Genomic DNA, 26440 nt, shown 5'->3' with positions numbered 1-26440 from the left:
CAGTGTCTTGCTCTGTCACCCAAGCTGGAGTACAGTGGCACGATCTCTGCTCACTGCAACCTCTACCTCCCAGGTTCAAGCAATTCTCCTGCCTCAGCCTCCCAGGTAGCTAGGATTACAGGTGCCCACCATGACACCCAGCTAATTTTTATATTTTTAGTAGAGACAGGGTTTCGCCATGTTGGCCAGGCTGGTCTCAAACTCCTGACCTCAAGTGGTCCACCCATCTCGGCCTCCCAAAATGCTGGGATTATAGGTGTGAGCGACCACACTGACTCCAGCCTGGCTCCAACCTGGCTGATTAAAATTACGCCTGTAATCCCAGCACTTTGTGAGGCTGAGGCAGGAGGATCACCTGAGGTTGGGGGTTCGAGAACAGCCTAACATGGGGAAACACCAAAATACACTAAAAATACAAAATTAGCCGGGTGTGGTGGCAGATGCCTATAATCCCAGCTACTCAGGAGGGTGAGGCAGGAGAATCACTTGAACCTGGGAGGCAGAGGTTGCCGTGAGCCGAGATCACATCATTGCACCTCAGCCCAGGCAACAGAGTGAAACTCTGTCTCAAAAAAAAAAATTTTTTTTTTGTAGAGGCAATGTCTCCCTATCTTACCTAGGCTGGTCTCAAACTCCTGGCCTCAAGCCATCCTCCCACTTTGGCCTCTCAATGTGCTTAGATTACAGGGCATGGGCTACTGCACCCAGCCCAACTTTATTTTCTAACTCATTTATCACATTGTAAAATTGGAAGTCATATTTTAAATTTCTAATAACTTATTATTGTTATCTGTTCAATTTTTAGGGCATCATGCTTTGGTTCTATAAATACAATATCTTCTTGAATGTGCTAATTGAAACACATTATTTATCTTTGTTTCTTAAATTTTGTTTCTTTTTTTTTTTTTTTTTTTTTTTGAGATGGAGTTTCGCTCTTATTGCCCTAGGTTGGAGTGCAATGGTGAAATCTTGGCTCACCACAGCCTCTGCCTCCCAGGTTCAAGAGATTCTCCTGCCTCAGCCTCCCGAGTAGCTGGGATTACAGGCATGCGCCACCACGCCTGGCTAATTTTGTATTTTTGGTAAAGACGGGATTTCTCCATGTTGGGGAGGCTGGTCTCGAACTCCTGACCTCAGGTGATCCGACCACCTTGGTCTCCCAAAGTGCTGAGATTACAGGCATGAGCCACCGCGTCCGTCCAAAATTTTCTGTTTTTTCCAGGGTCAGCTGAAGTATTTGGTCAGCCTGTTCTACCTGTGGGAGGGGCAGGGGATGGAGGAGGAGAGGAGGGGCTGGCAGAGCTGCTGTGCTCCACCTAGACCCTGGGTAGGTCCCTCTGTGTCCAGCCTCCCTTCTTCTCCACTCCACCAAGCCCTGAGGGTGCCTCCTCCATCGCAGCTTCCTTCTGGGTTATGGCTTCTTTCTCCAAAATGTGGTCTGAAGGTTAACCACTAGGCTGTGGAAACAATACCTACTTTCTTTATTCTTTTTTTTTTTTCTTTTTTTTTTTTGAGACAGTCTGCTCTGTCCCCCAGGTTAGAGTGCAGTGGTGCGATCTCAGCTCACTGCAACCTCCACCTCCAGGGTTCAAGTGATTCTCCCGCCTCAGCTTCCCGAGCTGGGATTACAGGCAGGTGCCACCACACCCGGCTAATTTTTGTATTTTTAGTAGAGATGGGGGTTTCACCATATGGGCCAGGCTGGTCTCAAACTCCTGACCTCAAGTGATCCACCCACCTTGGCCTCCCAAAGTGCTGGGATTACAGGCGAGAGGCACAGCACCCGGCCAGCAATACCAAGTTTCAAATCCCCTCTTAGCCAGTTATTAATTTTGTGACTTCAGCCAAATTATTTTATCTCTGTTAAATAGAAATTTCACCTGTTGAATGAGAATAAAAATAATAACTTCACTCAGTGCTTTGGATTCATAACATAATCCATAGCTAGCATTTGGTTTGGTGACACACAGAAAACGTTCAATTAATACTTATTATTATTCATCACAAGCCTCTCCATCTCCTGAAACTTTGTGGAAATCGCTTGGTGGCCATGGTCTGAATGTGTTCCCCAAAGTCCTTGTGTTGAAACTTAACATCAATGTGATAGTAAGAGAGGAGGGGCCTCGGGGGATGATTAAATAAGGAGGGCAGAGCCCCTATGTATGGGATTAGGAGCCTTATAAAAGGGCTTGAGAGGCCAGGCGCAGTGGCTCACACCTGTAATCCCAACACTTCGGGAGGCCAAGGCTGGTGGATCACGAGGTCAGGAGTTCCAGACCAACCTGGCCAACATGGTGAAACTCCATCTCTACTAAAAATACAAAAATTAACTGGATGTGGTGGCAGGTGCCTGTAGTCCCAGCTACTCGGGAGGCTGAGGCAGGAGAATTGCTTGAACTGGGGAGGTGGAGGTTGCAGTGAGCCGAGAACATGCCACTGCACTGCAGCCTGGGCGAGACAGCAAGACTCTGTTTCAAAAAAAGGTGGGGGGACTTGAGAGAGTGGGTTCACTTTCTTCCTCCATGTGAGGACCCACAGGTAGTGCCAGCAGTGAGGAACAGGCCCTCCCCAGATACGCAACCTACAGGCGCCTATATCGTGGACCTCCCAGTCTCCTGAACCATGAGAAAGTAAATTTCCATTCTTTATAAATTACCCAGTTTACTTAAAAAAAAAAATTTTTTTTTGAGATAGAGTTTCCCTCTCTTGCCTAGGCTAGAGTTAAGGAGCACCATCTCTGCTCACTGCAATCTCCGCCTCCCAGGCTCAAGCAATCATCCTACCTCAGCCTCCCAAATAACTTGGATTGCAGGCATATGCCACCACACCTGGTTAACTTTTCTATTTTTTGTTTTTTTTGTTTTGTTTTGTTTTGTTTTTGAGACGGAGTCTCGCTCTGTCGCCCAGGCTGGAGTGCAGTGGCTGGATCTCGGCTCACTGCAAGCTCCGCCTCCCGGGTTCACGCCATTCTCCTGCCTCAGCCTCCCGAGTAGCTGGGACTACAGGCGCCCACAACCGCGCCCGGCTAATTTTTTGTATTTTTAGTAGAGACGGGGTTTCACCGTGGTCTCGATCTCCTGACCTTGTGATCCGCCCGCCTCGGCCTCCCAAAGTGCTGGGATTACAGGCGTGAGCCACCGTGCCCGGCCTACTTTTCTATTTTTTGTAGAGACAGGATCTCACTACATTGCCTAGGCTAGTCTTGAACTCCTGGGCTCAAGCAATCCTCCTGCCCTGGCCTCCTAAAGTGCTGGGAGTGCAGGCTTAAGCCACCACACCTGACCTTGCTTATTCCTTTTTTACAATTTCTCTGCCTACATTTTAACACGTTCTCTGAAGGGAGGTAGTCAAAAGTGTGATCCAGTTTTGTCATATTGAATAGAAGGTCTTTCCTTTTTTTTTTTTTTTTTTTTTTTTTTTTGAGACGAGTCTGGCTCTGTCGCCCAGGCTGGAGTGCAGTGGCCGGATCTCAATTCACTGCAAGCTCCGCCTCCCGGGTTTACGCCATTCTCCTGCCTCAGCCTCCCGAGTAGCTGGGACTACAGGCGCCCGCCACCTCGCCCGGCTAGTTTTTTGCATTTTTTAGTAGAGACGGGGTTTCACCGTGTTAGCCAGGATGGTCTCGAACTCCTGACCTCGTGATCCGCCCGTCTCGGCCTCCCACAGTGCTGGGATTACAGGAGTGAGCCACTGCGCCCGGCTGGTCTTTCCATTTTTATTGCATTTAAAACTAGGTAGCAGCCGGGCAAGGTGGCTCACGCTTGTAATCTCAGCACTTTGAGAGGCTCGGGCAGGGAGGATTGTTTGAGGCAGGAGTTCGAGATCAACTTGGGGTAACACATTGAGACCCCGTTCTTTTTTTAATTTCTTTTCTTGTCTTTCTTTTTTTTTTTAATCAGACAGAGTTTTGCTCTGTTGCCCAGGCTGGAGTGCAATGGCGCCGCCTTGGCTAACTGCAACCTCCACTAACTGCAACCCCTGCCTCCCAGGTTCAATCGATTGTCCTGCCTCAGCCTCCTACGTAGCTGGGACTACAGGCACACACCACCACGCCCAGCTAATTTTTGTATTTTTAGTAGAGAGGAGGTTTCACCATGCAGGCCAGGCTAGTGTCGAACTCCTGACCTCAAGTGATACACCTGCCTCGGCCTCCCAAAGTGTGGAATTACAGGCGTGAGCCACTGCGCCCAGCTGAGACCCCATTCTTTTTTTTTTTTTTTTTTTTGAGATGGAGTCTCGCTCTGTGAGACCCTATTCTTACACACACACACGAGAGAGAGAGAGAGAGAGAGAGAGAAAGAGAGAGAAAGAGAGAGAGAGAGAAAGAGAATGAGAATGAATTAGAGAATTAGCCGGTCATGGTGGTGCATGCTTGTAATCCCAGCTACTGAGGATGCTGAGGAACGAGAATTGCTTGAGGCAGAGGCAGAGGCAGAGGCTGCAGCCTGTCTCAAAACAACAACAACAAAAAACAACTACGTTGCACTGTACAAAGACTATATATCCACAGGCCAACCTCCCTCCCATTCCGGTCCCACACCAGCCTGTTAATAGGCTTTTTACTATCCAGTTTAAATAGATAAAAAGATTTTTTTTTTTGCATGTTTTTTGGTTTTCGAGACAGAGTTTCGCTCTGTCGCCCATGCTGGAGTGCAGTGACCCGATCTCGGCTCACTGGAACCTCCGCCTCCCGGATTCAAGCGACTCTCCTGCCTCAGCCTCCCGAGTAGCTGGGATACAGGCGCGCACCACCACGCCCGGCTAATTTTTGTATTTTTGGAAGAGATGGGGTTTCGCCATGTTGGCCAGGATGGTCTCAAACTACTGACTTCAAGTGATCCGCTCGCCTCGGCCTCCTGGAGTGCTGGGAGTACAGGCGTGAGCCACCGCACCCGGCCTGAGAATGTTCTTATTCTACTCATGAAGACTTCGTAAATATTGGGGTCCAGGCCTAGATACTACAATGTTACAAATCTGTTCTGATCACTGCTTTGCCAGATCCCAGGTAAATCCACAGCCCTGGTCTGGTGGGCCGCATGCAATTCCCTTCTTTCTTACAGGGGGCGCTGCAGAGAAGGGCAGGGCAGAGCGCGCACTTGGCTGGCAGGGGCAGCTTCTCCAGGAAGGCCCGCGTCCGTGGGGGTGGGTCTGTGCGAGCCCCGCGCAACGTCGGGGGCGGGAACAACTCCGGCTCTGCCCCCGCCGGCTGCAGCGCCTTGTGATAGGAGGAGGGAACGGTCACTTGGCAGCGCCGTTGGGATGCAGGGAAGAGGGTCCCGGCTGGAGGTGACCCTGAGGAGATGAGGGTGCTGGTGGCTGGCTGCTGCCGCCCTTCGGCCGCTCGTCCCTCAACTCTGTGGTGCAGGGCGACCTGATGGAGCGCGAGGGGAGCGACGGCAGCGGCGGGTCGGCCAGGTTGTGGGCGCCCGGAGTCCGGGCGGGATCCCCGGTGTGCTGCCGACCTGCTGGGTGGGCGCTGTCCTCCTGGAGACCCTTTCCCCGTCACTTCCTCGCCGGTCCCTGAGGCAGAGCCCTGGAGTCCCGCTGGGCGTGAGGTGCAGGGAGCGGCCGCAGGTGGGCCCGGGGCTGGAGGGCGCTCGACTGCCACCCGAGCGGGTCTTGGCCTTTGGAGCTTCCGAGCGTCTCAGGTTCAGAGCTGCACCCCACGACCCCGGGAGGCGGTGGTCCCCGCCCTGCCTGGGTTGCCCCCACGGCGCCCGGCGTCCTTCGAGGTGTCTCGGAGCGGCCCGGCCCGGCTGAGGGATCAGAGCTCGCGCTCCCTTTGCCCGGGGGCTGCAGCCCGGCCCCTCCGCGCGGGCGCCTCGGGCCAAATCCACCCCCTCCGAGACCCGCTCCGCTTTCTAGGAATCTCCCAGACCTGGTGCCACCTGTTGCCGGTTCTCCCACTAAGCCTTCCAGATCTTTGGCACAGCTTCCTTTGAACTGTCACAATCAATTTGAGAATATTTGCTGTATCCCGAGAAGAAATCCCGTACTCAGTGGCATTGACTTACTGGCTTTGCGTGGAGAATAGATGGAAAGCCTGATCAGGACAAAGTCTGGTCAGGCTAGGACCCAGAGACCACTGAGGTGAGGCAGGCCAGGGGCACACCCAAGAACCAGGGAGGAGCAGGCAGGCAGTATTCAGAGACAGGTGGTTGACTACAGTTGGTAGTTCAGTGGGCACGTCCTCTTGTTAGGGAGGAGTGGAGAGGACAGTTGGACGTCCAGGCTTTGACAAGAGAGGAACCTCCCAGTGGGCAACGCGTGGAGCTGCAGGCTGATGGGCAATGATTAGTATCAAGGCAGCCCAGCCTCAGCATAGAGTTGCAGGACCACATAAAACTCTTAATCCCCAGGAGGACTCATGTGGTCTGCTTAGAACCCCAGAGGAACGGGCTGTGTTGACCCAGTTGTTCGCTGGAACACAAGATGAGAGTGGGGCCAGCTGGAAGGGAGGCTGAGTGCTGAGCCTCACGCTGCCCACTTGGCTCGGGTTCTTTCCATTGCTGCCATTTGGGGCCAGGTTGGTCTTGAGGCCTTGGTTGGGAGTTAGGTGACTCTGCTGTGGCAGTTAGAGGCCAGGGAGCAGGCCATTATAGACCCCTTATGTTTATGTTCTCTGTGTCTGTTCTCTTTCACTGCAATATCTCTCTGAAAATATATCCTTAAAGAAATAAACTCTTTGAGAGCAGGCATCTTAGACTCTTTTTTTCACCAATGTTGCCAGCATATAGAACAAACTCTGTAAATATTCATAGATGGACTGGGCACAGTGGCTCATGCCTGTAATCCCAGCACTTTGGGAGGCCAAGGTGGGCGATCACCTGAGGTCAGGAGTTCGAGACCAGCCTGGCCAACATGGCAAAACCCCATTGCTACTAAAAATACAAAAAAATTAGCTCGACATAGTGGCTTGTGCCTGTAATCCCAGCTACTTAGCTGGGCGTGGTGGTGCACACCTGCTGTCCCAGCGCTTTGGGAGGCTGAGGCGGGTGGATTACTAGAGGTCAAGAGTTCAAGACCAGCCTGGTCAACATGAAGTTCTGTCGCTACTAAAAATACAAAAATTAGCCGGACATGTTGGCGTGTGCCTGTAGTCCCAGCTACTCAGGAGGCAGAGGCAGGAGAATCTCTTGATCCCAGGAGATGGAGGTTGCAGTGAGCTGAGATCGTGCCACTCCACTCCAGCCTGGGTGACAGAGTGAGACTCAAAAATAAATAAATAAATATTCACAGATTAATGAATACATTCTTAATGTTTGTATAAGTTTGCTATTGTTACTGTAATTAATTCCCCCAAATTGAGCTACTTAAAACCATATTGATTTTGTAATCTTACAGTTCATACTTCTGGTGGTCAAAAGTCCAAATTGATGTCTCTGGGCTAAAACCAAGGTGTCAACAGGACTATGTTCTTTCTAGAGGCTCTAGGAAGAATTTCTTTCCTTGACTTTACCAGCTTTTAGAGGCCACCTGCATTCCTAGGCCCGTGGTCCCCTCCTCTTCTCCAAATCCAGCGGCGTAACATCTTCAAATCTGACTCTGACCTCCTGTCTCCTCCTCACAAACAAACATGATTACTTTAGACCCGTCTTGAAAATTTACAATAACCCCCTACTGCAAGATCTTTAATCAGAACTGATTAAATATCCTTAATTTAATCACAGGATTTTTAAAAGTTATTTTCTTCATTTTGTTAAATAGGCTAGCAAACCATGTCTTCAACACCTTTTGCCTTGTAACCTATTCACAGGTTTTGGGGATGAGAATTTGAACACCTTTTGGGACCCATTCTACCACAGTGCTTAATCTCATTTCCCCTTATATTCTTTTATTTTTTTATTCATTTGAGACAAGGTCTTACTATGTTGCCCAGCCTGGAGTACAGTGGTGCTGTCATGGCTCACTGTAGTGTCCACCTCCTGGGCGCAAATGATTCTCCCAACTCAGCCTCCTGAGTATCTGGGACCACAGGTGTGAGCCACCATGCCCAGCTAGTTTTTTATTTTTATTTTTTTGTAGAGATAGGGTCTCCCCATGTGGCCCAGTCTAGTCTTGAACTCCTGAGCTCAAATGATCCTCCCACCTCGGCCTCGCAAAGTGCAAGGATTATAGGTGTGAGCCGCCACTCCCAGCCTTTTTTTTTTTTTTCTTTTTTTCTTTTTTAAAGACATGGGGTCTCGCTCTGTTGTGTAGTGATGTTGTGTAGTGTTGTGCAGTGATGTGATCATAGCTCACTATAACCTTGAACTTCTGGGCTCACACAATTCCTGCCTCAGCCTCCCCAGTAGCTAGGACTACAGAGAAGCCGGGACCTCAGATACATGTTCCCACACATGGGTGGTCTCCAGCTACTGGCTTTAAGCCATCCTCCTGCTTTGGCCTCTGAAAGTGCTGGAATTACAGGCATGCTCCGCCGTGCCCAGCCGTCTTTTATTATGGATTAGTTGTCTGACTTCCTTATAGGAAACTGATGTGCCTTTAGCTGCCAAAGTAAAGCTGCCAACAAAACTGAAGATAATGCACACACTTGATTTGAAGCAGTGAACAAAGAAATACTACAAGATACTTTGACAAAGATTTTTGACAGTGTTGAGCCAGGGAAATGAAAAGTATTATATGACAATCGACAAATAGTTATTAAATAGATGGCAAATTAAGGTGCAGTAGATTAAAGGGAAATCACTTTTTAAAAAGTGTTTTAGGCCGGGCGCGGTGGCTCAAGCCTGTAATCCCAGCACTTTGGGAGGCCGAGACGGGCGGATCACGAGGTCAGGAGATCGAGACCATCCTGGCTAACCCGGTGAAACCCCGTCTCTACTAAAAAATACAAAAAACTAGCCGGGCGAGGCGGCGGGCGCCTGTAGTCCCAGCTACTCGGGAGGCTGAGGCAGGAGAATGGCATGAACCCGGGAGGCGGAGCTTGCAGTGAGCTGAGATCCGGCCACTGCACTCCAGCCTGGGCGACAGAGTGAAACTCCGTCTCAAAAAAAAAAAAAAAAAAAAAAAAAAGTGTTTTATAGAACTGTGTTTGCCTTTGCTATTATAATCCTTTAATAATCTCATCCATCTGAAACAGCTTTATATATTACCTTAATAAAGCCTTTTTTTCCTACTTGAAGTGACTTTAGTGATGCTATATAATATATGTAGGCCCTGAAGGAGCTAATGGATTTGGCTCAAGCTTGTAGGGGGTGCAGTGTGCCTCCCCTTTTCAAACCCTGAGGGAGGTTCTGGCCTGCTACACCAGATCCTGTTTACAAATTGGCCTTTAAGCTTTTAAGAAGACTGATGGCCAGTTGCAGTGGCTCATGCCTGTAATCCCAGCACTTTGGGAGGCTGAGGTGGGTGGATCACAAAGTCAGGAGTTCAAGACCAGCCTGGCCAACATAGTGAAACCCTGTATCTACTAAAAATACAAAAATTAGCTGGGCATGGTGGCACACACCTGCTATCCCGGCACTTTGGGAGACTGAGGCAGGTGGATTACTTGAGGTCAAGAGTTCAAGACCAGCCTGGCCAACATGGTGAAATTCTGTCTCTACTAAAAATACAAAAAATAGCTGGGCTAGGTGGCATGTGCCTGTAGTCCCAGCTACTCAGGAGGCAGAGGCAGGAGAAGCGCTTGAACACGGGAGGCAGAGGTTGCAGTGAGCCAAGATCGTGCCACTGCACTCTAGCCTGGGCGACAGAGTAAGACTCCATCTCAAAAAAAAAAAAAAAAAAAAGGAAAATTGAGATGTGGGTCAGACACCTAGCAGACCTCCTGGGGCAGGGGCTGTGTTCCTGGGGAAGTGGGAAGGGTTGAGTGTTGGTATCTTAGGTTGTGCTGCCTTAATGAAATACCACAGATTAGTTTGTCTTAAAAAGCAGACACTGGGGTCAGGCGCAATGGCTCATGCCTGTAATCCCAGCACTTTGGGAGGCTGAGGCGGGCGGATTACCTGAGGTCAGGAGTTCGAGACCAGCCTGACCAACATGGCGAAACTCCGTCTCTACTAAAAATACAAAAACTTAGCCGGCCGTGGTGGCACATGTCTGTAATCCCAGCTTCTCAGGAGGCTGAGACAGGAGAATCGCTTGAACCTGGGAGGCAGAGGTTGCAGTGAGCCGAGATGGCACCACTGCACTACAGCCTGGGCAACAAGAGTGAAACTCTGTCTCAAAAACAAACAAACAAAAGAAAAAAACAGACATTGGCTGGCCTTATGGCTCACACCTGTAATGCCAGCACTTTGGGAGGCCGAGGTGGGAGGATTGCTTGAGACCAGGAGTTCAAGGGTGCGGTGAGCTGTGATTGAGCACTGCATTCCAGCCTAGGCAACGGAGAGGGACCATGTCTCTGAACACACACACACAGACATTGTTTCCTCAGTTCTGGACGATGGAAGTGTGAGATAAGGGTGCCAGATAAGGGTGCCAGCATGGTTGGGTTCTGACTTGAAGTTGGGTGCCTTCTATGTCCTCACAGAGCAGAGAGAGGGATATCAGGAGATTGAGATCTCTTCCTCTTGTAAGGCCACAGCCCTATCATGTTTAACACGGGAATCTGTGGTGCACACAGTTCAGCCCTTAGTTGGTTGGCATACCTGTGTCCAGACCCACTTTTCTGGAAGTTTCCAGCTTCATGTGTTTCTGGCAGATCAGGGTCCTGCCTCCTAGGTCACTGCCCTGATGGTTATGGGACAGTCAGTAAGAAACCAGGCTCCAGCAGTGCCTTGAATTACTACTAAAAGCTATGCTTATCATGGCTTCAGCAGAAGTCTTCCACAGCAGGGGTCCAGGGGGTGATCTCATGTCAATGGGGGCAGACAGCAGGCAGTGGTGATTAATCTGAGTTCTTTTTTTTGTTTTTTTGAGACAGAGTCTTGCTCTGTCGCCCAGGCTGGAGGGCAGTGGTGGTGTGATCTCGGCTCACTGCAGCCTCCGCCTCCCAGATTCAACCAATTCTCCTGCGTTAGCCTCCCAAGTGGCTGGGATTACAGGAGCGTGCCACCATGCACAGCTAATTTTTGTTTTTGTTGTTATTTGCTTTTTTTTGGTGGGGGAACAGAGTCTCAGTCTGTCGCCCAGGCTCCAGTGCAGTGGCACAATCTCAGCTCACTGCAACCTCTGCCTCCCAGATTCCAGTGATTCTCCTGCCTCAGGCTCCCGAGTAACTGGGATTACAGCCACACGCCACCACACCTAGCCAATTTTTAGTAGTAGTAGTAGTAGTAGAGATGGGGTTTCACCATGTTGACCAGGCTGGTCTTGAACTCCTGACCTCAGGTGAGATCCACCTGCCTCGGCCTCCCAAAGTGCTGGGATTACAGGTGTGAGCCACCACACCAGGTCTTAGTCTGAGTTCTTGGAGGCAGGTTTGCATCCCATTTTTTCGCTTTGGACCAGTGAATTCCTGATGCCATCCTAGAACTTTCTGCAGACTAGGTGTTTGGGTGGTCAGAGGGTCAGATTGATTTGGGAGTGGCAGGTGAGGACTCGGGATAGAAGATGGTCTTTCTGCCTTGGAAGAGAGGCATGGTGCTGTGCTGGGGCTTGGGGATGAGCTGGCAGTGGGTGGTGGACAGGGGGCCTCAGCTGGGAGGCCAGGCTGCTCTTGACTGAGCCAGGAGCCACAGTAGCTGCCCAGGCAGGAGGGATTTGTGTGGGCGCCAGAGCTCTGATGGGTGCACATTTGTCAGGGAAGAGCAGTATCCAAATGCGGGCGCTGCCCCCTCTGGAGCTGCTGCCAGCCAGGGAGGGCGAGTCTCTGGGCAGCAAAGGTAGGATTAGCTCCTGGCCTAATGGCAGCCAGAAAAGAAGCTGCAGGAGGATATGAGTTTGTTGTGGAAGAGGTGGGGCCTGAAACCCTGAAGACCGAGAATCCTGCCCTCAATTTCTGATTGACACTATTGACTAAAGGTGGCTTTTTTCATTGGTGGAGGAAGGGCAGTAGTTCATTTATTCAGCCTCAATTTATCTATCCATATCCTGGGCATGAGAGTACCCACCTCTCTCCTCGGATATGTGGAGGGATCACGTGGGACAATCAATGGATATAATAATTGTTTCAAATCCTGCATATACCTCATAGGTGTGAAGTGGTTGTGTCATTTGTGAATTCTCTTGGCCAGGCACCTGTGGGAGGTTAGATAGTGACCTGGAGTTTGTGTTGAGGAAGTAGTGACCTTTGAATGCCTGCCTTTGTAGCTGTTGCACATATGTTAGGCTTACTTTCAACTAAATGGAATTAATTAATTGACTTCTTCAGTGGTCCAAGTGATAACAGAGCCAACCCTTGTTAGCCCATAGGGGTGAGAGTCTAGCTTAGTGACAGGTTGTTTTTGGGAGATACACCCTTTGCATCCTCACTTCTCTGTCCCCTGTGTCCACCCTGCTCTCCCTCTCACCCATTCTGCCAGCTGTACTGGCCCCATGGGTACCCAGAGCACATGCACTTGTTGAGTCTAGATCCTTCATCCCTGAGACATTGTTGCACCCCATCACCTCATCACCTCACTTCCTTCAGGTCTCCAACATGTCAGGTCATCCTGAATATTTTCTTTAAAACTTTTTGTTAAATTCTACCTTCATTATTCTTTCATTTTAGCCTGCCTCATTTTTCTCTGTGGCACTTATCACTATTTGATATTGTTGCATATTTATTAATCTATTTTCTGTCTTCTTGGTTAGGAACATAAGCTCCATTAGGATGGAGACTTTGTCTGTTTTGTTTAGGTTATATTCTCGTCATCTGGAATAGTGCCTGTAGGGCCTCAAAAAGTTCCTAACAGATTAATGAGTGAATTTAACAAGTAGACACTATTGATGGTGCTGAGCCACATCTTTGCCCTCTCTGAACTTAGAGTGGAATTATGCACACAGGCAAGTATACAGACTTTGATGCCTGGTGCTGGCGTTTTGCAAAAAGACTTTTCCAACCCACTGTCTTCTTTTTGAATTTTTATTTTTATTTTTATTTTATTTATTTATTTATTTATTTATTTATTTTGAGACGGAGTCTCGCTCTGTCGCCCAGGCTGGAGTGCAATGGCCGGATCTCAGCTCACTGCAAGCTCCGCCTCCCGGGTTCACGCCATTCTCCTGCCTCAGCCTCCCGAGTAGCTGGGACTACAGGGGCCCGCCACCTCGCCCGGCTAGTTTTTTGTATTTTTTTAAGTAGAGACGATGTTTCACTGGGTTAGCCAGGATGGTCTCGAACTCCTGACCTCGTGATCCACCCGTCTCGGCCTCCCAAAGTGCTGGGATTACAGGCTTGAGCCACTGCGCCCGGCCTGAATTTTTATATAAATCTGACTGGGCGTGATGACTTACACCTGTAATCCCAGCACTTTGGGAGGCCAAAGTGGGCGGATCACAAGGTCAGGAGTTCAAGACCAGCCTGGCCAACATGGTGAAACCCCATATCTACTAAATATACAAAAAATTAGCTGGGCGAAGTGGCAGATGCCTGTAATGCCAGCTACTCAGGAGACTGAGGCAGGAGAATTGCTTGAACCCAGGAGGCGGAGGTTGTAGTGAGCCAAGACCATGCCACCGCACTCCAGCCTGGGCAACAGAGCGAGACTCCGTCTCAAAAATAAATAAATAAGTAAGCAAGTAAGTAAGTAAGTCTGGATATTTTAGTCCTGGAAAGGATACCACATTTGAAGTCAAAGACCTGATCTGAAATTCTGTCTTCACGGTTACTTGCTGTACCTCTGATAAATGCCCTAACCTCCCTCACCCGTGGTTTTCTCAACTATGTAATGGGAAAATACTTGTTCTGCCTGCCTGGGGCTTAACATTTATTGTAAAGATCAAATGAAATGAATTTCTCCCCGTGCCCCACAGTGTGTTGGCGTCTGGCAGTTGTCTCCTGGCCACTATCCTCTGTTGCAAGTTGAGAAATGTGATCTTTGTTTCCTGTCCAACCCTAGAGATCCAGAAGGCGTGGATCTGTCACAGAGAGTTACACAACATTTTCTACCCAAGTCCCAATTGAAGAAAATCCACAGGAAGACAAGGCAGGCTCTTTTCATCCTACCCGTAATGACTAGTCCATCATTACCTCAGTAACTTGATCATCAGCCCTGGTAGTAGATATCCCTCCCCGAAGCTGATGAAACAGGGCAGAGAGAAAGTATACAAGAGAAGAGGGAGGGAGGTTTCTCTAAAACAAGACCTACAATAAGGATATTATTGTCTAGAAGGAAATACATAATTGAAAGTTTCTGAAAACTGGGATTTCTTCGTCTCAAATGACCTTATTAGCCCAAAAAAGTACAATAATTATTTTCCTCACATAATAGTAATGGTGGGAATCAAAATGAATCAGTAGATGGGGGATCCAGGTGGGAATGCTGCTACACCATAGTAGAATCGTTCTGGGAACCTACAGTGGGGAAGGATCACTTGTAGCAGAAAGATCCAGAGTTGTATGGAGGGATCATGTCAGCAGTGATCACTTTTCAGTAACCGTCCTTTCCTGCTGATCATTTTAGGATCACTGTGAGGTCAGATTGGATGGTGGGAGTGGATACGAATTTATTTTTACTGCCTACATATGCTTCATGAGCTATAATTTGTCTTTTTCTCTTCCACAGATCTCTGTTTCTTTTCCTTACTTTCATGCCCATAATTTATCATACAGATGTGGTTTAATGCTTTGTTGATTTGACATAGATTCCTTTTCCATTTCATTGATCGCTACTAAAAGATGCACAAGGCTTTCAGGTCCTCACATGAATGGTGAGATGAGATCCAACATCAAGAATCCGAAGCAGAGACACTTGTGGTTTTGGAATGTGTAAATAGAGCTTGGTGATTTTCTGTTGAGTTTGTTGGGGGAATGCATAATGATTAGGATTAGGTGTTTTTCTATTTTAAAAAGTTGCTTCTAGAGGCATAGAAGACAATTCTGATACACTGTTTAAATTTTCCATACAAATCCAGACATGTTTATGAAAAAGAAAAAAACACCAGTACAAAACAAATAAGATCTGATCTGACTGGGCGTAGTGGTGCACGCCTGTAATCTTAGCATTTAGCGAGGCCAAGGCAGGAGGATCCCTGCCTTAAAAATATTTTTAAATTTAAAAAATAAAATTTACAACTATAAATTTTAAATTTTAAATTTTAAAAATTTAAAAAAAGATCAAACGAGACAAATGCTATTCACATGTTTCTTGTCTTGTTATTGCCACTTCAAGTTCCCATTTATTTTGGCCAGTGATCGTTTGAAAGACTCAGATATGAAGTTCAAGGGCCATGCACTTTGTGTCTCTTACCCCAGTATTAATGCATTTACACCTGTCTATTTTTCTTTTTCTTTTGGTGGGGGAGAGAATGCCTGTTGTGTACAGCGAGACAGTGGGTCATTGTGTATGTACAAAAGTGATGTGGATTCCTCCCAGACTCGTTAGTGACCGGGGCTGCTGGCCCTGTTTGGGTTTCCTAGACTAGAGAAGGAGACAGGAACCAGGATGGGAAGATGGACATGTTACATTTTAAGCTGGAGCTTCCCCAGCAGTCCACGGAGCACGTTCTCGGTGTGTAGCTCATCCTGACTTTCTCCTATCAATTAATTACATGTGATTCAGTCCACTGGGAGGCTGTCCTCTCCCTTGTGTCTTTTTTTTTTTTTTTTTTTTTTTTGAGACAGAGGCTCGCCGTGTCGTCCAGGCTGGAGTGCAATGGCCGGATCTCAGCTCACTGCAAGCTCCGCCTCCCGGGTTCACGCCATTCTCCTGCCTCAGCCTCCCGAGTAGCTGGGACTACAGGCGCCTGCCACCTCGCCCGGCTAGTTTTTTGTATTTTTTAGTAGAGACGGGGTTTCACCATGTTAGTCAGGATGGTCTCAATCTCCTGACCTCGTGATCCGCCCGTCTCGGCCTCCCAAAGTGCTGGGATTCAGGCTTGAGCCACCGCACCCGGCCTCCCTTGTGTATTTTTAATAGACCAGAACCCTTCTTCTGATTTCTAGAAGACCCACACTGTAGCAGGCCCTCTTCCCCACGTAGCTTGGGATTTAACTTAGGCCAATCGAATGGTTTTCACTAAAGTCATGTTAACTGATATGGGCTGTTAATAGCTCAGAAGGTTCTAGGCAGTGTTTCCTGCATGGCTACGCTAGGTATGTGAGGGCCCCTTAGGTTTCAGCCAAGACAGGTGACTCTTAGCACCCAGAGCCCTTCAGATCTGATGGCGGTTGGTATGTTGGTCCTTCTAATGATTTCAGAGGATGGTGACCCTCGTGATGCAGAGCATGGCGTTTCTCCAGTCCTCCTTTCCTGTCCCGGGATCCCAATTATATGTGAAGGGAGACCTGAGGCTGCAGCAGAAGCAGCCGCTGAGCTGTGGTGGCCTAGATGCCCGATACAACGTAAGGGCGCTTCTCATTGTCCAGCTCCTTTGTTTCTCTGTGTTACTGTTCATCGAGTTCTTTGAAGAGGGGAATAAAAAGTAGAAACATTTCTCTGTGGGTGGCTTTCAAGGGGCCTTCTGAGGAATTCTTGCCATGAAGTCTTTTCAGGCTATGAAGATACACATGTATTTACACCTAGAGGGAGACAGAGAAAAAAATCTGTGTTTGTTGAATAACTAAATTGTTTATTGCTTTTAGGTACACATGTGCGTGCACACACACACACACATATTCTCTCTTCCATACACGCACTTGGAGTATGTGTTTCCAAGAGATTATGTAAAATGATGATGTAAAATGCTCATGTAAAGTATTTCAGAAATACTACTAGACAGTTTACTGAACCCATAACATATGCCACCCCTGAGTGCGGGGGGTTACCTGTATCGTCTCCTTTAATCATCACAGCAACCTCTGAGCTGCCTGCAATGTCCTTTCCCAGCACTCCAGCCAGTGGTCCCTTTGCTGTCCCTCTTGCTTCCTTGCAGCCACCTTGGCCTTTTTGCTGTTCCTCAAACCCGAGAAGCAGCTGCCACCTCAGGGCTTTTGCTTTTGCCATTTCCCCTGCGAGGCATCCGTGCGGCTTATCTGACCATGCCATTCAGGTCCCTGTTCAGATATCGTGGAGCACAGTCCTTCCCTGACCTGCTTCTACAGCAGCAGCCCCTCCCTCCACCATCTCTCAGCCACTCTCTCCCTCCTGCCGCCTGGCCTACTCAGGACACGTGTTTATGTGTTTATTTGTTGTCTCCCTCAGGCTTGACAGCAGTGGCATCTCATACACTATCACGTCTGTGCCTAGCTTATCATGTCACATGATAAGCTCACAGAGAGACTTGTTTAAAAAATGAACTCATTTTGCAGAAGACAAAACTGGGGCTTACAGTGATTAATTTTCCCAAAGACTCACATCTTGAAAGTATAACAGAGCCAGGAACTTTCTGTGTCCGGAACTCATGTATGTAATCACTCATTCTTCACCTTTATTTTATCACAGTGGGGACCATAGAAGTTGGGCTGCTGTACTTTGGAAAATGAAAAAGGGAAATTATCAGTTATAAGCCGTCCTCCCACCTCAGCCTCCAAGGGTACTGGGAATACAGACATGAGCTACCGCACCTAACCTTTTTTTAAAACAATTTCATTTATAATTTTATTTATTTTTTGTAACAAGGTTTCACTTTGTCACCCAGGCTGGAGTGCAGTGGCGCAATCATGGCTCACTGCAGCCTCGACCTCCCCAGACTCAGGTGATTCTCCTACCTCAGCCTTCTGAGCACCTAGCTGGGACTAAGGTGCATGGTAGCATGCCTGACTAAATTTTACATTTTTTGTAGAGATGGGGCATGTTTCTCAGGCTGGTGTCAAATTCCTGGACCCAAGTGATCTACTCACCTTGGCCTCCTAACATGCTGGCAGGTGTGAGCCACTGTGCCTGCCCTCGCACCACCTTTTTAATAAAAAAACTAGAGTCTCACGCTGTGGCCAAGGCTGAAGTGCAGTGGCCTACTTATGACTCATTGTGCCTCATACTCCTGGAGGCACCACAATGCCTATTTTTTTTTTTTTTTTTTTTTTGAGACGGAGTCTTGCTCTGTCGCCCAGGCTGGGGTGCAGTGGCCAGATCTCAGCTCACTGCAAGCTCCGCCTCCCGGGTTCACGCCATTCTCCTGCCTCAGCCTCCCGAGTAGCTGGGACTACAGGCGCCCGCCACCTCGCCCGGCTAGTTTTTTGTACTTTTTAGTAGAGACGGGGTTTCACCGTGTTAGCCAGGATGGTCTTGATCTCCTGACCTCGTGATCCGCCCGTCTCGGCCTCCCAAAGTGCTGGGATTACAGGCTTGAGCCACCGCGCCCGGCCACCACAATGCCTATTTTATTGAGTTTTTTTTTTTTTTTTGGGGTAGAGATGGGGTCTTTATGTTGCCCAGGCTAGTCTCGAACTTCTGGCCTCAAGCAGACCCTCCTGCCTCAGCCTCCCAGATTGCTGGGATTACAGACATGAGCCATGACATCCAGCAGAGAGAGATTTTATAAGTAGCTTTAAAACCCATGAAACATGGACACTGACCACTTATTTTCATCCCCACAGAAGGAAGGACAGAGTAAATGAACTTAAATTGTTGCAAGAGAGTTTATTCACCTTTGAAGAGAAGATTATTGATACTGCAGTAGGCCACCAAGAACGAGAGGGTGCTCTGTGGGACCAGCCTGGGTGGGCAGAAGGGTAGAAGGAAGAGAGGAGGAGTCTCCCAGGTGCTCACACCACATCCTCCTGTGTCCCAGGTATCCGTGATCAATGGGACCAGCCCCTTTGCCTATGACTATGACCTCACCCATGTTGTTGCTGCCTACCAGGAGAGGAACGGTGAGTCACAGGTAGAGCGCATTCAGCCGCTGCTCAGGACTTTCAAGGTTGGTGGGGGCAACAGAGACAAGCAGAACTGGAACCCTTGTGATAAAAATGTGAAAAGCTGTGAATGCTCAACGATGGGAGCAAATGTGCTGTCCAGGATTTGTCCTTTTCGTCCTCATCTTCAGACCTGGGACCGCCCCCACCCCTCCAGCATCCCATGGTCCAGAAGGTTAGTGATAGTTAAATGCCATCATTTTCCTACCACTGGCTTGATGAGTTTCCCTTTTAAAAAATGTAAGCCTAATTGAGTTGTTCCCCATACCACACCTATAACAGATGCCAAAGACAAATTGCTGTTCATGCTTTTCAGAGAGAAGCAGAGGACGTGGGTGACTCTCCCCACATTAGCAGTCCGGCAGGAGAACAGGAGTGCCCCTGCTTCCTGCCAGAAGGCACAGTGTGCTCATTCCTTACAGAGCTCTAGGCCAGGGCATGTGTTGACTCGGCTCGTTTGGCTGGTCAGTGACTGAGGTTTTCTGTAAAGGCATCTACAGTGTTACTTGGCAAGCAGACGTCATGGAGACGACACACAAACATTTCACAAGGGAGACGATTGCAAATCCAGTATTGCTTTCTGATTTCATGTCATACATTAGCAGCATTTTTCTAATAATAAAGGGAATTCTAAAACAAAACTAAAAAGCACGGCCCAAGAAACTGATGTTTTTCTTTTTTTTTTTTTTTTTTTTTTGAGACGGAGTCTCGCTGTGTCTCCCAGGCTGGAGTGCAGTGGCGTGATCTCGGCTCACTGCAAGCTCCGCCTCCCGGGTTCACGCCATTCTCCCGCCTCAGCCTCCCAAGTAGCTGAGACTGCAGGCGCCCGCCACCACGCCCGGCTAGTTTTTTTTTTTTTTGTATTTTTAGTAGAGACGGGGTTTCACCATGTTAGCCAGGATAGTCTCGATCTCCTGACCTCGTGATCCACCCGCCTCGGCCTCCCAAAGTGCTGGGATTACAGGCTTGAGCCACCGCGCCCGGCGAAACTGATGTTTTTCTTTACTTTTTTCACTCTTTATTCTTATGTGGATTTTTATTTTTTAATTTAGTTTTTCTTTTTTATTTTTATTTTCGAGATGGAGTCTTGCTCTGTCGCCCAGGCTGGAGTGCAGTGGCGCGATCTCGGCTCACTGCAAGCTCCGCCTCCCAGGTTCACACCATTCTCCTGCCTCAGCCTCCAGAGAAGGCTGAGGTGCCCACCACTACGCCTGGCTAATTTTTTGTATTTTTAGTAGAGATGGGATTTCACCGTGTTAGCCAGGATGGTCTTGATCTCCTGACCTCGTGATCCACCCATCTCGGCCTCCCAAAGTGCTGGGATTACAGGCATGAGCCACCACGCCCGGCAATTATTTGTATTTCTGTGTAATAGAAGTATTTCCCCACACTGCTACAAAGTTCTAATTTTTTTTCTTGAAGAGGCACAGGGTCATGTTCTGATGCTCAGGCTGGAGTGCAGTGCTGTAATCATAGCCAATTGTCACCTCGAACTGCTGTGGGTTCAGTGATCATCTCGCCTCAGCCTCCTGGGCCGCTAGGACTACAGGCACGTGCCACCATGCCCAGCTAATTTTTTTATTTTTTGGTAGAGAGAGAGTCTCGATATGTTAGCCAAGCTGTTCCCAAACTCCTGGCCTCAAGTGACCCTCCCACCTTGACCTCCCAGATCCTTGGGATTACAAGAATGCGTGACTTTGTCCAGCCAAACATATTATTTAGAGTGGCAACATGTTATTCTTTCAGTCAGCCGTTCAGCAATTGTAGATGATCACATGACCATTTCCAAGTTTTTGACGTATTTTAATATAAATATTAGTCCATTTTACACGGCTGTAAAGACATAATGAGACTGGGTAATTTATAAAGGAAAGAGGTTTAATTGATTTGCAGTTCTGCATGGCTGGGTAGGCCTCACAATCCTGGCAGTAGGCACCTCTTCACAGGGCGGCAGAAGAGAGAATGAGAGCAGAGCTAAGGGGGAAGCCCCAAATAAAACCATCAGATCTCGTGAGAACTCACTATCACGAGAATGGCATGGGGAAACTTCTCTCATGATTCAGTTATCTCCATCTGGTCCTGCCCTTGATACATGGGGTTTGTTACAATTCAAGGTGAGATTTGGATGGAGACACAGAGCCAAACCATATCAAATATTTTTTTGACAAGTATCTTAACAAATTATTTGTTAATCTACTTTATACACACAATTTTTAATGCTTTCGAATGATTTCTTTCAGTTCTGAAGTACAGAATATCCCACAGGAATAAAATAATATTTTTATAGCCAGGCGTGGTGGCTCATGCCTGTAATCCCAGCACTTTGGGAGGCCGAGGTGGGCAGATCACCTGAGGTTGGGAGTTTGGGACCAGCCTGACCAACGTGAAGAAACCTCGTCTCTACTGAAAATACAAAATTAGCTGGGTGTGGTGGCGCATGCCTGTAAACCCAGCTACTCAGGAAGCCGAGGCAGGATAATTGCTTGAACCCGGGAGGCGGAGGTTGCAGTGAGCCAAGATCATACCATTGCACTCCAGCCTGGGGCAACAAGAGCGAAACTCCTTCTCAAAAAAAAAGAAGAAAAAAAATAAATATTTTTATAGCCCTCAATATATTTTGCCAATAGGCTGCCCCCATCATGGATTAATGGTTAATGATTGTATTGCAGTTGCCACCATCCTGAATGACTCCAGCTTCCTCTGGCTGGTGGGCAGAGCCATGAAACTCCATTTGTGATTAATGCTGTCATCCAATATTCTGTGGAAACCATATCATATCCTTTCTGTTAGAGAGGCAGTGGTAACTCAGCTTCCAAAAAGGAAAGATTCCAAACTTGTCGCCAGCAGAAACAGATGTGGGAACCTTTGATTGGAAATTGCTATAGCACTGTATCTCCACATAAATGACTGAGTCTGCTCTTTATACAGGGGAGGAAATCATTTCCTGTTTGTATTTCTTTCTGAGCCATTCTTCTAAGTCAGAATCATCCATATTTATTTTTTAATAATCTTTCATTATTCCTTTCATCTTAAGAGTATTTGAAATATTCTTGCCATTTCCTGTCTGGCCTAAACCTTAGTTTACTTTGACTTATACCATGTGGTCCTCAACTCTTTAACTGTCTGTTCTTATCAGCCAGGATTCTGGGAGATGGTAAAGTTCGCCTGGGTGCAGTATGTCAGCATCCTGCTTATCTTCCTCTGGGTGTTTGAAAGAATCAAGATCTTCGTGTTTCAGAATCAGGTAGTGACCACCATCCCTGTGACAGCGACGCCCCGGGGAGAAATGTGTAAGGAGCACTTATCCTAGGAAGGCCGTTTCTGAAGACTCAGCAGGACCGTGGCTGCCTCATTGTCATCTCCTGGGAACATCTTAGGACCCTTTGAAAGAGCCCAGAGGACACGTGCGGGCTTGTGTGCTTTTCCCCTCAGAGACAACAGTTCTTTCCAGTTTTGCTCTACACAAGTTCCGTATCTTCAGAGCTCCTGCAGAATCACCAAGGACTAGTTTGTGGAAAGGTCTGAGAGTTCCTGGAGGCTATAATTAGCTTTTTGGGTTTTCTTCCTTGCCTTAGAGTTGAATTTCGGGAGAAAATGGCAGGCAGTTCAGACATCTTGGAAAGAGTCCCATCTCTGGTCAAGCAGAGACTTTTCCTCTGTTGAACTGAGAAACACACTGTGCATTTCTTCCTTCTACTGTGAGCCACTCTTACGCTTTCCAGGGCTCTTTTGTGACAAACATGCCAATCACTAGCACTTTGCACCTGGGGGCATCTCCATTTCCCATTCAGAGCTTTGATTTCCAGAGCTGAGGCCTCTAACTGGAGACCTGGAGGGGCAGGGCCCAAGGGCAAGGGCCGCATTAGCACAGGCATGAGGGAGGGCTGCTGAAGGCGACTTGGACACTTGGAAGGACACTTGGACTGTCCATCTCCCTTGGCCTAACAGTCAGTCATCTGTAATCAGCTCAGCTGAGCAGCCTTGGATCCCTGCCCAACTGTGGCTGGCTCTTTGCCCTGTTTTGCCCTCTGTCTGTGCCCCTGATGGCAGGCTAAAGTCAGAGGGGCTGTTTCATTCCCAGCCCCCTCAGCAGCACTGAGGGAAGGAAGGATTGTCACAACAGGTTCTTTCTGGCCCTCACCCAACAGCCTGGGCACTTGGCCCTCCTCCTCCTTGACAGCTGTCCCCCTTCCTGCAAAGGACAGGGGCAACAGGAGTTGGTGTTGGGATTGGCTCCCACTGCCTGACAACCACAAGTTTATTTGGAAGGCTAGTGGGAAGCCCAGCGGCTGGCCTTTCCCTTGACTAAGGACCACAGTGCCCATCAGAGTAGGACAGGCAGCTTTGGGAAGGACACAAGAAGCAGTGAGGGAGTAAAGAAGATGCTGGCCTGGGCAGGCCAGTCCAGCCTGGCCACTAGCAGAATGCCAAGCAGTTCAGTGGATTACCCTCGTGGCTAAGCAAGTGTCTGCAAGAGCAGAGATGACTGGAAGGGGCCTCTGCACACGGAAGACGGCTTGTTCAGCCCATTCATCTCCTGAGGACACGTGCAGTCTCCTCCAAGGACAGACGGAGCTGCTTTCTGATCCCAAGCAGGTCATTACCATGGGGAGGACGTGGCCCCTGTGATCCATGCTTCATGTTCACCCAGAAACATACCCCTCAGTGTGTGTCTCAGTTTACCTTGGAGATCATTATCCATCTCCAGCACCCATTTCCTTTAGGCTGACTAAAAACAATTTTGGAAACAAAGCTATTTTGAAGTATTCAAGCAGAGGAATTCCCTAACACTGTCCCCGTTGTCTTTTTTTTAATATTCAGGCTATTTTAGATGCCTAAATTTTTTCTTGATATTTATTTATTTTTATTTATTTATTTATTTATTTATTTATTTATTTATTTATTTTGAGACGGAGTCTCGCTCTGTTGCCTGGGCTGTAGTGCAGTGGCCGGATCTCAGCTCACTGCAAGCTCCGCCTCCCGGGTTTGCACCATTCTCCTGCCTCAGCCTCCCAAGTAGCTGGGACTACAGGCACCCGCCACCTCGCCCGGCTAGTTTTTTTGTATTTTTTAGTAGAGACGGGGTTTCACTGTGTTAGCCAGGATGGTCTCGATCTCCTGACCTCGTGATCCGCCTGTCTCGGCCGCCCAAAGTGCTGGGATTACAGGCTTGAGCCACCACGCCTGGTCCCCGATATTTATTTATTTTTAAAGATGGGGTTCTCACTATGTTGCCCAGGCTGGTCTTGAACTCCTGACCTCAGGGAATCCTCCTGTGTCAGCTTCCCAAAGTGCCAGGAATACAGGCATGAGCCAGTGTGCCCCATCTCTTAAGACTGAAATGAAAAATTGTTTGTGGTTTAAATCCCCAAAAGGTAATGAAACATGGAAAGATGACTAAAGAGATGTATAAACTTTGGTTTGCATTTTATTAAATTATTTGAATGCAAAACTTGTATGAAGAATCCGTTATGTTCTGTAGCTTTCTAATTAAAATGTTCAACATGGAAGGTTGTATTAGCTATTTTTGAAGCAGGGCTTTGGAGGGAGGAAGAACAGGGAAGGCTGAAGTTGAGCACACTTCTCCGAGTTACTCACCAACAGCCTTGCTGTGCCAGGGCTCTGCCCAAAGACCTTGGAGCTTTTGTTAGCTCCTTGGCAAAAGTTTCCTGGTCCAACCCCAAGTATATTAGGTTTTAGTGGAATCCACATGGCATATGGAAGCCACGAGTTGGAAAATTACAACTGTGTCTGGTGAATATCAAATTATTTACAGAGCATATGTTGGTAGCTTCTGAAACTGAACCACACAGCATAGTTGCAGGAGGAAGAAAGGTAAGAAATATACAGGATTTTGTCAACTGAGCTGAAGCCATAGATCAGTCATATTTGAGAAAATTATTGAATTTTTTTTGTGGGAGAGAAATCCCTAATTCTTCCACATGATTAGTCCAGTTTCTGCCAAAGCAGGTGAGTTGTCTAATGCCCCACTGAGTGCCCATCTTGCAGCTTATTAAAGCAATTCTATCTCTTTGCCTCCCTCTTACCCTATTCTCCACATCCTCTCCCCTCTCCTTTTTCATGCTTTGTAAAGAGGTTTTGGATCTTTCTGGCCAGACAACTTCTAAATGCAGATTAAGGAAATGTAAATTACATGATCCTAAGGAGAATAATGATTACTGGCCAATCTCCTACCCAGAGTTATCATGGTTGGCCTTCTGGCACATATCTTTCTGTTCTGTACACTATTTCTAACTTTTTAAAAATCATGAACAGGCCGGGCACGGTGGCTCGTGCCTGTAATCCCAGCACTTTGGGAAGCAGAGGCGGGCAGCTCACCTGAGCTCAGGAGTTCGAGACCAGCCCGGACAACATGGTGAAACCCTGTCTCTACTAAAAGTACAAAAATTAGCCTGGCATGGTGGTGGGCGCCTGTAATCCCAGCTACTCAGGAAGCTGAGGCAAGAGAATCACTTGAACTTGGGAGGCGGAGGTTGCAGTGAGCCTAGATCCCGCCATTGCACTCTAGCCTGGGCTACAAGAGACTCTGTCTCAAAAAAATGAATATCAAAATCATGAGCAACACTTACGTGAACCCTGTACATAAATCCTTGTTTCTGGTTTATTTCCTTAAGATAGATCCTAGAAAGGAATTACCAATCCAAAAAGCTTATGACCATTGTTAAGAATCTTAATTTATCGTGTCAAACCACAACCGAGAAAGACTGCTCATTTCTTCTCCCAGCAGCAGGGAGTTCGTAAGATCCCATCACTATTTAACAAGACCTCGAAATGTGTCATCCTTTTCAGATGCCTGGGCTCTGCCGTTATTTGTAAGGGGGAGTTTTTTTTTTTTTTTTTTTGGAGACAGAGTCTCGCCCTGTCGCCCAGGTTGGAGTGCGATGGTGCAATCTCGGCTCACCGCAACCTCCGCCTCCCGGGCTCAAGCAATTCTCCTGCCTCAGCCTCCTAAGTACCTAGGATGACAGGCGCCTGCCAGCACGCCCGGCTCATTCTTGAATTTTTAGTAGAGACGGGGTTTCACCCTGTTGGCCAGGCTGGTCTCGAACTCCTGACCTCGTGATCTATCCGCTATGGCCCCCAAAGCGCTGGGATTACAGGCGTGAGCCACCGCGCCCGGCCCTGGCTGGAAATATCTTATTTGTTGAAACATCATTTCTTCATCTGGACCTGCTATGAAGCCTGCGCCTCTGGGCTTAGGCTAGGGCAGGGAATGTGCAGGAGGAGGGGAAAAGCTGCGGGTCCAGCTGCTAAGATCACCTGGTCTATCCGCCCCTCCCAGCTGGGACACTGCACCGGGTCCCTGTGTCATCCAGTGTCATCCAGGTGCCGTGGCCTTGGGAAGGGTTTGGATTCCAAGTCACCTCCCCTCAAGGATGCCCCCGAGAGTGAGGAGGGCCAAGATTAAGATTCGACTTCCTTCGCTAGGACCTTTATCCTCCCAGGAGTCTCCCTTCTCTGGGGATTTAGGGTGGGATGGGGTACAAACTTCATTTGTAGTCAGATAAGAGGTGACCCTGCCAGCGCCCCTTGACATCCTCGCCTAAAAGGTGCGCCTCTCAGGACCCCAGCCCCACTGGGCCCTTATGCCCCGCCCTT

General features: G+C 48.2%; 1 protein-coding gene and 1 long non-coding RNA gene across 6 annotated transcripts in view; one reads left to right on the top strand and one right to left on the bottom strand.

The window, feature by feature from the left end:
• The window catches only part of LOC139359917 (transmembrane protein 231-like), a 30427-nt gene extending 6155 nt beyond the window's left edge, over positions 1 to 24272 (top strand). The window contains exons 1-4 of one of the 5 annotated variants that reach the window (XM_071084985.1): positions 9024 to 15536; positions 16226 to 16369; positions 18697 to 18778; positions 21961 to 24272. In XM_071084985.1, coding sequence (XP_070941086.1) covers positions 15471 to 15536; positions 16226 to 16369; positions 18697 to 18778; positions 21961 to 22130 — 462 coding nt within the window. In that variant the 5' untranslated portion in view covers positions 9024 to 15470 and the 3' untranslated portion in view covers positions 22131 to 24272. Of the gene's footprint in view, positions 1 to 9023; positions 15537 to 16225; positions 16370 to 18696; positions 18996 to 19136; positions 21129 to 21956 lie in introns of those variants that run through there. The other 4 variants (XM_071084986.1, XM_071084984.1, XM_071084982.1 and 1 more) reach the window with 4 other exon arrangements.
• LOC139359918 (uncharacterized) lies at positions 16410 to 18681 on the bottom strand. Its single transcript, XR_011616577.1, has 3 exons — positions 18554 to 18681; positions 17322 to 17431; positions 16410 to 16546 (listed from the first exon to the last, which is right to left on the bottom strand). It is a non-coding gene; the product is annotated as an uncharacterized lncRNA (long non-coding RNA).
• Positions 24273 to 26440: the final 2168 nt, after the last annotated feature.

This window comes from Macaca nemestrina, chromosome 18 (genome assembly GCF_043159975.1).
Source record: "Macaca nemestrina isolate mMacNem1 chromosome 18, mMacNem.hap1, whole genome shotgun sequence".
NCBI lineage: Eukaryota > Metazoa > Chordata > Mammalia > Primates > Cercopithecidae > Macaca > Macaca nemestrina.
The sequence above is the reverse complement of the archived record's forward strand: the minus strand, read 5'-3'. Positions and strand labels throughout refer to the sequence as shown.